This window comes from Anabrus simplex, chromosome 1 (assembly GCF_040414725.1).
Source record: "Anabrus simplex isolate iqAnaSimp1 chromosome 1, ASM4041472v1, whole genome shotgun sequence".
Classification (NCBI taxonomy): domain Eukaryota; kingdom Metazoa; phylum Arthropoda; class Insecta; order Orthoptera; family Tettigoniidae; genus Anabrus; species Anabrus simplex.
The window spans coordinates 1431815843-1431828819 of NC_090265.1; the positions used below are offsets into that span (position 1 = coordinate 1431815843).

General features: G+C 35.0%; 1 protein-coding gene across 3 annotated transcripts in view; it reads right to left on the reverse strand.

Annotated features, from left to right (window-relative positions):
- Positions 1-12977, reverse strand: part of LOC136879194 (uncharacterized) — a 180607-nt gene that overhangs the window by 22763 nt on the left and 144867 nt on the right. For all 3 annotated transcript variants that reach the window (XM_067152972.2, XM_067152992.2, XM_067152983.2), the window contains exons 7-8: positions 12688-12810; positions 5934-6030 (exon numbers count right to left, since the gene is read on the reverse strand). In XM_067152972.2, coding sequence (XP_067009073.1) covers positions 5934-6030; positions 12688-12810 — 220 coding nt within the window. The remainder of the gene's footprint in view (positions 1-5933; positions 6031-12687; positions 12811-12977) is intronic.

Sequence of the window (12977 nt, forward strand, 5' to 3'; positions counted from 1 at the left end):
TCACATTTGCATTACTATCTTATACCTCAGAAAGACCTTCATGATGTATTGTTTCATAATTTTCAGTGAAAACTTATCTAAAAAACTTACAAATTTCTAAGCGTTGTGTTAAAATTAAAAATTAAAATTACAAAACTTTGTCTATTATATACATGCCCTTGGGCTGACAGAATGCATCCTTGGGTTGATTAAGCATCTATCTTAGGTATTGCTTATTCTGTTGAATCGAAACCCTTTTATACTTATGTACAATCATGAATAGACTATCAGTAAAATTTGATAAATAAAGCTTGCGTGATAATTATAATAAAATATCATGTTACATCTTTATACCTTATTGCTGGAGTGATATTATTTTAGGCAAAATATAAATGCGTGTTGACCTCTATAAAATATTTTTACATAAACACACTAATGTACTTTAAAGTCTAATAATTGTACTTTAAAGTCTAAAATACTTATTGCTTGGATCTTGCGTTGTTATTTGGTAAAATAATATAACAATTTGTCTTATATAACATCAGATATTGATAATGTTTAAATATGCCGTGTATGGTTGGCTTTTAAACCTAATGATTAAATGTCAGTTCCTTCTTGCATAAAATTACAAGTTTCATATTATGTTGATTATGTATTGTATAAAGCATAAATGTCTATTAAATTGAATGCTTATCATTTACTACAGAAATTTTAAAAAACACTTGAATGTCTAGTAATATAGTCAGTGTGTTTAATGACACTGAAACGTGTTGGCCTTGATTCTTGCATTATATTTCCATAATTTGCCTTTTTTTATATATGTCGAATGTTGATCTTTATAGGTTCCATTTGTAAATAACAGCACATTCCTATAACTGTGAAATGGATCAATATAAGCTTGATACGTGTTAAATTATGGAATATATGTGTGATTCAGTTCTGGCCTAACTTCTGGGGTTTTCTCCCATCAAATGCCGTAAGACTGTGGTGGTTCCTTTCCCTTTTTTAAGGCTGGTAAAGTCTGTAAGCCAAAATGAATGATGTGAGTTAGATTTCAATAGAAGTGTAATATTGTATGAATTTGTAAAGCCTGAATTAATTTACTTACTGCTGGATGTTTGAAATGCAAGTTTCTTGGCCGTTTGACGAGTAATGTACCTCGTACTGATGGTTCTAGTGTTGTCTGTTGTGAGAGGGGCGGAGGGATAAGTAGGGGAGGTTGTTATGTGTGTATGGGCGGAGTCACTGAGGTTCGCTGTCTGCGCCGTAGCTTGTGTATGACGTCGTCTGTTGACTATTTTGACGTAGTCGTTTTTTAAGATAGGGACGATTTTATTGAACAAAATATTAGTTTTTTCAGATAACTCATTTATGTTATAATTAGGATTTGCATACTGATCTAGTGTTATATATAATTCTTCACTTATATTAAGCAAAGGACCTTTAGGTTCTACATTTAATATTTTTAAATCGTTATTTATGTCCGTAAAATTGTGCTTATATTCATGCATATGTTGCCCTATTGCCGAGAAATGATTATGCCTAATTGCGTTTACGTGCTCATTATATCTAGTCGTGAAATTCCTGCCTGTACGCCCCACATAACTTGTTAAACAGTTGTTACATTCCATTCGGTAGATTCCTGATTGAAGATATTTGTTACTACTATTTACTGATTTGCCATTATATATGACATGCCTATTATTTTGTGTAGTCTTAAATGCTATTTTAATGTTATGCTTCCTCAGAACATTGGTTAGTGAATATACGCCCGTATTATTGAAAGTGAAAGTTGCGTAATTTTTTCTGGGTTGATCTGTTTTCGTCAGAGTGGTGTTGGGTCGTGATTTGAACTTACGAATGATGGAATTAACCATTTCTTTTCTATAACCATTTTTTTGAGCTATTTCGTGAATTAGTTGTAGTTCATCTTTGAGATCTGCTTTTGACATCGGTATATTAAACGCTCTATAAATCATACTTTGATATGCTGCTTTTTTATGTGGATTAGGGTGATTAGAATCCATTTTTATGGTGTTTATTGTATGTGTAGGTTTCCGGTAAATTTTGAAGGTGAGATGTTTTTCGTGTCTAGTAACCGTTAGATCTAGGTAATTTAGTTGACCGTTACTCTCAGATTCCTTGGTGAATTGTATACATGTATCTATGGCATTTATTTTATCCAATATTGCATTTTCGTTGGTTGTTCTGTTGTCGATGATGACGAATACATCATCCACAAATCTGCACCAGAAAGATATTCCTTCAATTTTACTAAATGCAGTATGTTCTAAGTAGTCTAAGTATATATCTGCTATTATCCCGGAGGCGGGTGATCCCATAGGTAGACCTGTTTGTTGATAAATTGTATCGTGAAATTTAAAGAAATTGTTATTGACTGCAAATTTGAGTAATATCATAAATTCCTCAATTTCCAATGTGCTTAATTTACTATATGTTTTGAGATTAGTTCTGATTATGTTTAAGGTTTTGTCAGTGGGGATATTTGGATACATATTTGTTACATCATAGGAGGCTATGGAATGATATTTATCTAACTTAAAGTTCTTTGTTTTGTTGCAAAAATCTATGGAATTTCGTATGCTCTTATTAGCCTGAAAGGAATAGTGATTTAGTTCTAAAAATGTTTTCACTGAAAATTATGAAACAATACATCATGAAGGTCTTTCAGAGGTATAAGATAGTAATGCAAATGTGATTCTGATATAGCTGAGGATGACCTATGAAGGGTCGAAACCGGTCCTAGATTGTAATACTTTACAAGAAAATAAATGTATTGATTAGGTGGAATTTTTCTTTCCTTTTATGAAGATTGACTTTTTCGTGCCTGTACATAAAATTCCCTGAACATGACTGAATATAAACGCATATACTGCATTTTGTTGTGATTTAAATTCAAAAATAAACTTATTTACATCGAGCTGAAATGTTTCTTTACCAGAAGTGAAAAAATTAGGAAAATAATGAATATAAAATAGGAGTTATGACATGATAAGTTCTATGCAATGAAGATTTTGCATTTGGCGTAACTTTCCATTATATTACCATTTTCACATTAAATTTTTTTTTTTTACATTTTTTTGGTTAACAGCATCAAATGCGCCTTGAAATTCTATACACAACACGATATTCACCCATTTTAACCGATAACATTTTGATTTACGGATATTTGGCAAACCCGCTGCATTAGAGTAGGACAGCGCTACCCTCAAAACATGGGAGAAGGAAAGAGATGGAATTATCCCATTACTGTTGTACTGCAATTTAAGGTTGGAACGCTCTATAGTTTCCCATTCTTCACAGTTCTCCAAGTACCCAAGGAACTGCGTGTCGCTTAAAGGGTACGCCCTAACCTTTCCCGAGGCAAATTTAGAAGTACCATATCATTCATAGGCTATTATTACGGTGGGGTTATGTTTTATGTTATGTTAATATTGTACTTAAGCCTTGTCACAAAGTTTCCTATGGCTGATGATGGCATACAAATAATGCCGAAACCGGTCCCAATGTTTTAAAAAGTAATAAATTTGTGATGTGTTAATGACGTCACATTGTATTTGTATTGAAAAGGTGGACATAATTATCCTCAATTTATAGTGTAACTCCCAGAAGCATTTTATACCCACTGCCAGGTGTAACTTCAGCTGCTCCTCAGGAGTACAGACGCCTTTTGCAATCACTTCTCTGAAGTACAGACGTTACTGACAGGAGAAAGTTCTTCCATTTTATCTGCCATTGAGAATGGGGTCCTCTTCCGCCATGTAAACTGCTGACTATGTTCTCCTTTCTGGTAAATTTATGTGTCATTTCCTATTCATAGGCTTCATCTGGCCTCCAAAGGCAGGACTCCTCTGCCTGTAGCCGCTGGTCCCCTGTTTGGGTGTCAAGTTTGGTAATGGCTATTTGAACCTCAGCCAGACAGGCAGGAAAAAATAAAACTACACCAGCTAATGGCTCACCATTAGGGCCTTGGCTTGCAAATTGGGTGACAGGGAAGTGGATCTGCACGAGACTGATTGTTCTTTGTACACTTCAAATAGGTGAAAGAAAAGCTTGCATACCTAAAAGCAACCACCTTCTAAGAGAAGAAATGCACAGGAAAGGTCTATAACAGATTATGTAATGTAACTTGTAAAACAGAAAGGAGGACATAAAACCTATTCAGATAAATTAAAGATATGTTGTAGAGGAATAAGTACAAAAACACCCATCAAATGTGTACGTTATTATTGCATTCAGATTAATTTTCACAGGATGGTACTTCTCAAATTTGATTTGTGAAATAATCATACATAACTTCATGCTTCAACATGTTGTTCACTTTCTTGTGGTTTGCAATGTCAGATCATCCATGAAAATGAGACTGTTATGGTCTGAATAGTACAACTTATCAATACAGTACAGTTTAATCTTTGCATGTTATTAACTACATATTTCTCTACTGCTTCCCTCTTCGCTCTCCTCACCCACTACCTGTACTTTGTTCTCAATGTTATATCCTGCTCTATTAACCATGTTTACCTCAAAATTACTTCTTGAATTGAAGAAGATAAAATTAGATGATACTGTAATTGGTAACTGGCAAACCAGATGATCTGAGTGTGGGTACCTAGATGTTTGCTTCATAATTCTTACTTTGCTATAAAAAATGGTGTTTCAGCCTAGCCTTCGCTGGTCCTACCCTAGTTGCTTGCTACTACATGAAGGGCTCAGATGTCATCACCCTTCAGTGTAGTCATTTGAAGGTTACCCACCCAGTAATTAGGTGGCAGTGGAGATAAGAGACTGTATGCTTGGGTGCCTCTGAGGAAGATAAGATGAGGGACGATATGACTTATCATTACCCAGTGCATCTGCAACACAATGGCCAATATTGTGCATTTAATGTGTAATTATATAAATGTTGCAGAGTGTAATACATGTTTTATTTAATCAAGTTAATGAATTATGGTTAATAACAAATGTATATTATACACTTAATCTAATTCTTTTAATTCATCATTAGTTCTCTCCTTTTACCAGGAGCATGGGAAATAGACTGTCACACTGATCTATGGCTGATGATAGAAACTAACCAGATCTTGCCAAAACTTGCACCAGAAAACTCTTATATCACTAATCAGCACTCAAAGTGTGAACAGACACCGAGACTACTGCAATAATATTGAGACAATGAAGACTGAGAGTGCAGGAAGTTGGCCGAAGTCTACAATGCTAGCGAGAAGCAACAATGATAGTACAGCAGCAAGCAAAGCAATACCGCCAGTCAATTGTTGAGGCTCACATTAAGGGAGTTCTTAAAAGAAGCTGGAAGCTGACCGACAATGAAGGATGTGCCCAGAACAATCTGGAAATGGAAACTACGAGAATCTTCTGTGGGCCTATATACAAAACGCAGCCAGCGAATGCCAGCTAGTCTTTAATGAGTCATTGTGAGTGAAAATATGCAGTCACGAGAGGGTTGCAAGTCCACGATGAGTCATTTTGGTGTGGAGCAAGTATGTCGCATGGTTATACAGAGTTCAGAGTGTCTTATTAGTCGTGACGTGAACTGCTCTAGGAACAATTTTGCACTGGGAGAGGCCGTTTGGAGGCTGGAATTCAACGTGTCAGAAGGCTGTGTGTGTGTGTGTGTGTGTGTGTATGTGTGTGTGTGTGTAAAAGACTATGTCGAGTGGAAAACTCAAAGCACGAGTGAGCTTGTAAATAACTGTAAATAGTTGTTTAATAAATTTAGCGAACAGTAAAACACGTTACCTTTCTGTGTAGTAATTTTAGTTTTAAAGACTATGATAATTTTCCATAACATGTATATTTCTGAGTAAATTCCACTCTAAATGCTCAAATGACACATGATGAACTTGTAGAACAGTAACACAGTAGAGCTGAAAGAAGTGTTTGAATTATGATAAGAATAGAAGAGTTTATATCACCTGTGCTTATCTTCATTCTTCCAACTGCTGACAGCAATATGAGGTGGTGGAAGGAAGGACCGGAGAGATTGCACCAACTGGATTGTATCTACCAAAGCTGATGAAACAAAATAGAAATATATTTTTAAAAATATATGAAAACTAAAATAAGCACAATACCTTTAACTAATATTATATGAAGAAATGAGCAAATGGAAAGATTATATCAACAGAAGTATTATGTTTGTAATAATGAAATAGATGGAAAATAATGAACCATAATAATTATACAGCTGAATATACTACCAAGGAAACCCTAGTGATACCAAATAACTAACTTCCACTACTTATGACAAATTGAATTCCTTCAAACTTTGGCTAAAATTTTTACTTTATATATATAAATTATCTTCAGGACCTTCTGGCTCACCTAACGTCATACAGATATGCAAGACCATTTTACAATATCTGCCATAAGGCTGCCCTTAAATAAATAACAACCAAACTCCATCACGAGCCAAGAATGTATCACTAACAGAAATTAAACAGAAAATAGATTAATCAGGATAATGAAACATCATTAAAACTCATTCTCATGTTGTAACTTAAAAGTATTTCAGTCTGTCAAATACACAAGTTCAATAAAAATATATACACACTATTTTACAGGTATGTTATAGTGTTATATTATTTATTGAACCTGTGTGTTTGACAGACTGAAAAGATTTAAAGTTACAATTGACTGAGTCAACACTGGAAAATATGACTTCCTTCTGAACAAAACATTCCTATGTTAATGCAAATCACCATTTTTTTTGCCATATTCATACCTGCTGTAGGTTATTAATTTGTAATGATGTTATAGTATTCTTGACATTTGTGGTCACCAGTGTCAGGCAGATTATTACTTTTAAAAAATTTAAAAAATGGGTTTATGAAATATTTAGATGTGGTTTTGTAAGGACTTGCAAATTTTGAATCTCCTAGTGTGAGAAATTCCATTTTCAATCCCAGACAGGTCATTCTGTAGTTTACCAAATAACTTGAACAACCCAGGGAATAAAAATATGCCAGTTGGCGAGGTCTACACTTCTGGGCTAACAGTAAATTATTTGTAGCTTTACGGAATTAAAGTGGCAGAAAAAACTGGAAAATCTAATAAAAACCTGTTTCATCTCAAAATTTTCCAGTATAAATTACAATTGTAGTCACCAAGATCTGAATCTTATGTACAAGAATGATGAGAGGATGATATCAATCAATCAATCAATCAATCAATCAATCAATCAATCAATCAATCAATCAATCCTGATCTGCATTTAGGGCAGTCGCCCAGGTGGCAGTTATTATATAGACTTCTCTCTCTCTTTTGCCAAGGTGCGTGGCTCAGATGGTAAAGCGCTGGCTTTCCGAGTTCAAACTCGCAGATTTGATCCCGGTTCAGTCCAGTGGTATCTGAAGGTGTTCAAATATGCCAGTCTTTTATTGGTAGATTTACTGTTATGTAAAAGAACTTCTTACATGAAAATGCTTGGATGAGTGGATTAATATCTCCATAATATACACAATATCTTTTCAGTTTATGCCTTGTGAAGGTAATAAATTACAGGAAAACATCAAAGTTTCACAAAGACTTCGCTCTGCTTCCACTACTGTTGATAAGTTTGAATTCAACTGATGAAATTGATGAAATAAAGAAACATGCATGATCACCATTAATTGAAATACTAGCCCAATGCAATTGGGCTCTATGATGAATGTACTGAACTGAAAAAACCAATGCATGAAATTTACAAATTTACCTTGACTGATTGATTGAACTGTTATATCAGCCTCTCATCAGCTGGTGATTCGCCAATACGACCATGGCCTTGTACATTCCGATAACGTGTTCCCTTATCAAGAAAAAGTTCCACCTTTACAATACTCAAAAGTTTATTCTTTAAAATAAAATTAGAGGAACATGTTTCATCCCTCTTGGGGACATCTTCAGCCTCACAATGTACGAAAGTTAAAAGGTAAAGATACAAGCTTATCTAAAAATAAAAATTACAATCTATGATAATCTATTTAAATGTTTTTCATTGTGTTTCATTAAACCACACTTGGCAACATGCAACAAAATTCTTCACTTGTAAGCTTTTCGTTGAGTGAACTATGATAAAGTCTTATGTTTTATAGAATCAATGAGTTACTAGTAAAACTGTGCAAGAATAATTGATGTACAGTCTTGGTTTTGTTCCTACTGTTTACTTGAGTGTGAAAAAGAATAATATAGCTATATAACTATGAAGCACATTTGAACACTTACTTGACTGCTACTTCTGTCAAACAAACTACAGTCAGTACAGCCCAAGGCCACACAAAGGCAAGCCAAGGCAAGAATTGACCGGCAAGGAAGTGCTCAAATGTGCTTCATAGTTATATTATTTTTTTTCACACAAGCAACTATTTCCCCAAACATTTTACTTTTTGTTCCAGATTACTATTATTACACAAGATTTTCTCATAACCAAGCCTGGCAATTCACCTATCAACAATGTAATATGAGACGAGTTGCCCCTGTCTATAAAAATTGGTTTATTCATCAAGAGAACGTACTTTACTATAAACAGTAGGAACAAACCAAGACTGTACATTGATTAGTCTTTCACCGTTTCATTAGTAACTCATCGATTCTAGAAAACATAGGACTTTATCACAGTTCACTAAATGGCAAGCTTATAAGTGAAGAATTTTGATTACATGTTGCCAAATGTGCTTCAATGAAACACAATGAAAAAACCACTTAAATAGATTATCACAATTTTTAATTAGGACATATATTTTAATATTTTTAGATATGCTTGTATCTTTACCTTTTAATTTTCGTACATTGTGAGGCTGAAGACGTCCCCAAAAGGGACAAAACATGTAATTTTATTTCGAAGAATAAACCTTTTCTTTATGTGAATAAGAAACTGTTCAAAGTTGACAACAGAGGCAAAACATGACTTACATTATGTGTAATCAAATACAGTAGAGACAATACGCGACACTCAGCGAGATATCGAGGGACAGCTCTCTCTAGCGGATTGACCTGAGAACTACTGATTCTGTCATAAGAGCATGTGTAATTGCATGTAAAGTTATTGGTGTTATTTATTCGTTTTCAGTGAGTTCACATAATTAAATAGTAGCGTGTGTCATTACTTGATATCTCCTCTCAACATGAGGGGAAAGGTATGTGCTGTGTTTGGCTGCAGTAACTATGAAGTAGAGAAGAATGCATGGTCTTTCTTCTGTTTCCCTCGCAACAAGAAAATGTAAATAATAGTGTGTTTGCATATATATTCTTCCAGTGACAAAGAGATTTTTATAGTGCTTCATAATCTTCTGACTTGATCGACCCATATTTTAACTGGCTTAAAATATAATACGCATATTTTATTGTATAGTGCAGCAGTTAACCTTCAATACTGATGTGTTATTGTAGGTGTGATCTGTGGGTTTGAGTTAATTCAGGAAAATACATATGCATATGAGTGTGGCTGGTTGTGTTCCAAGTTACCCCATTTGGAATGCCGTAATGCATTGTCAAGCACTGAAGAAAATATGGGTGATTTAAGAAATGTACATATTTTGTTGAAACAATATGATGACGTAAATTTGCTTTACCTTAATGTAATGGCATTATGGCAAGTATTGCTTATGGGGAAAGTTTGAATGTTTTTGAGGCTGAATTTATAGATTTTCTTTCAGTTAGTACGCTTCAAGTTGAAAGGAAAATTGTCCAGCTCTTAAATGTAAATTCATTGAATCATGTGTGTAAGGAATGTGCCGATATTTTTGTTGACAGGTGTTTTAATATGATGATACAATGCTCTTAAATGAGAAAAAAGAAAAATCTAGCCGTGAACGTTCAGGCAGGAATTCTAAAGCTAAAAAAGTAATGCATAAATGAAAGATCAAGCCCTTTCACAGCAGTCCATTTCACATCTTGATTATATGTCTAATTTCAGTCTTTAAATAATAACCTGTTAAATAATTCTTCATTCATTTATCCAGAATTGCTTTAGCAACTTTGAAGTTAATATCTTAGTAACACTTTCTTTTTAGACGTAATTTATTTATCCATTTCCGTATATACATTTCCATTGATATTTGAATTTAGTGCAAATTTTCAGGTCAAGCCACTAGGAGCGCCACTAGCGACTTGTTCCCCATTTTAACAAAGCTAAATCCGGAAGTGTCGTGTATTGTCTCTACTGTATTTGATGTAATGTGTCCCCTGTCAAACTCTGTTAACAGGTAAATTCTCTTTGACTGCATTGAATGGTTGATGAGGTTTAAGCAACCAGGAACAACAGTCCACTATTCTTCAGTAGCCAGTGAGAACCCTTTTATAGGCCATAGATGAGAGGGGGTTCACAGCCTCTGGTGGAAAAACTGTTCAACTAATCATTTTACTATCTGTCTGAGATGTGACTGTATGCCAAGGTTTACAGCAAACCAACAATTACTTCCCAGTGCGTGTATTTTTGTCAGTGAGTGCATGTTATTTCCAACGATACTACTAATTTTAATGCGCATACAATATATAACCATTAATTTCTCCAAAAATGTAGATACTTAGTAAGGAGCCCCAAACAATTTTCAAAGAAAAAGGACTTGTAATCATTTTCAGAAACTGTAACAGTATTTTGTAAACTTTCAATGAACAAAAAAAAAAAAGAGATTCTTTTCTTTTTTAAATGAAAATACTTCATGAGAGAATTCATATTTTTTATATCTTAATACAGTATTTTTTTCAGTTTATTCCTTGTGAAAGAGACAAATAACGGCAAAACAAAAATTTTTAAGAAGACTTTGTTCGGCTTCCTCAGAAGTGAACCACATCCGATCAAGACTGTTTTAATAATGTTGAAAAGTTTTAATTCAATTGATCGCTGTCCTACTGATTAAATAAAAAACATACACGTAACACCAATAATTGAAATACCTGGCAAGTACAACTGAGCATTATGACACATGTACCAAAGTGAAGAAACCCATGCAATTCACAAATTTACCTCAGAAAAACTGGAAAGCATGCCTTTTGAATAATCTGAGGAATAAGAATATGCCATTTGGTGAGGTCTACATTCTTCTTCTTCTTCTTGCGTTACGGCCTCTGTAGGACCACGGACAGCTCCTTCACGGATTGCATTTTCTTCTTCTCCTCCCAGAACCTCTTCATCCTTTCTCTTCTTCTCTCCCGCTCTTCTTCCGAGATATTCAGTATCCTCTTCTCTTGTCTACTCCACTGGTGACTCTCAATCCTTTTCCTGTATCCATCCCTATCATTGATCTCTGGCATATTAGTCGGTATGTACTTGCTTTTCCAATTTTCCTTTTCTTCCACCTTGATCCCCAATTCTGACCAATCTTTCCGGAGTTCAACTACCCACTTGGTTCCTGTCTTTCCTCGTGTCCTCGCTGTTGTTTCCCATACTCTTTTCGTCATTCTATCCATATTCATCCTGATTACATGTCCCGCAAACCGTGCTCTTTTCAGTCTGATTTCTTCTGAGATTGTCCTCATGTTCCGGTATAGTTCTTCCCTGGGTCTCCTCATCCATCTCTCACCTCCTCTCTTAGGGCCTAGTATTTTCCTCAATATTTTTCTCTCTTCTTTCTCTAGTTGTTCCGCACCATTTCTTCCTAGTGCTATTGTCTCAGCAGCATATAATACAGCATTTCTCACCGTTGCCTTGTAATGTCTGATCTTTGCGTCTGTAGATATATTCTTTTTATTGTATATATCTCTGGTCATACAGAAGGCTGATCGCATCTTCTTTATCCTCTCTGTTATTCCCTCATTACTCCTATTCCTTCCTGTTATAAATTCTCCTAGGTACTTGAATTTGTCCACCTTTTGCACGGTGCCTTCCGGTGTTGTCCAATCCTCAGTGGTATTCAATGTCTTTGTCTTGTTGTAGGCGATCCTCAGTCCTACCCTTCCGGCTATATTGCTTAAGTTGTTGAGTTGTGTCTTTGCATCTTCTTCTGTCTCACTTACTATAGCTATGTCGTCCGCAAAGGCTAGACAATCTACTTGGGCCCTATTGTCCTTTTTGTCCCCAACATGCGTCTTTGGTATTCCCATTGTCTCATTCATTGTTCTCCACTGTCTGATGACTTCATCCAGAGCTATGTTGAACAACATTGGTGATAATCCATCTCCTTGTTTGACACCAGTGTTGATATCAAATTCTTCAGAGAGTACTCCTCTGAATCTCACCCTTGCCTTTGTGTCTGATAGAATTTCCATTATGAGTTCATGTGTAGTGCCATCTAATCCTCTGTTCTTCAGGATTCTTCCAAGAGTTTGTCTGTCGATGGAGTCATATGCCTTAGTGAAATCTACAAAGGTTGCCACCGTTTTTTTGTTCTTTAAGGCCCTATGTTCTATCAGTTGTTTCAGTATAAATATCTGTTCTATGCATCCTCTTCCCTTCCTAAACATTTGTAGCTTTCCTGGAGTTAAAGTGGCAGAGGAAATTGGAGAATCCAATAATAACCTGTTGCATCTCCACATTGTCCACCACAAATTCCACATGCAGTCACCAAGATTTGAATCTAACAAAAAGTAATGATGAGAGACTGATAACACAGGATCTACATCACAAAGAGCCTAATGGTCTATGAAACCCTGATGAAAGATAAATGAAAAGCAGTTCATTTCATACATAAACTAGAAATAGAGCCACCATTTGAAAACAGATAGGAATAAGATTAGCAAAAATGCACATACTTTTTTGCAAGGCTTCCGACTGTTTACCATAGGGTTTACACATGGCTGGGCGAACATATGTCTTCATGCGAGACATGTTCTTCATTATCTCTGCAAAAGCTCTCACAATCTTCTCCTGGCCAACTGTAAAAGGGAGAAAAATAAAAAATTACATCGTAATAAATTACAAAGCAGCACAACTCTAAAAATGATCTCCTCTTCTTGTCAAATAGCCTAATATTCAAGACCGTGGATAATATGAAATTGAAAAATTGGATTATCAACTAAATGACAACTAAATCAAGTTATAA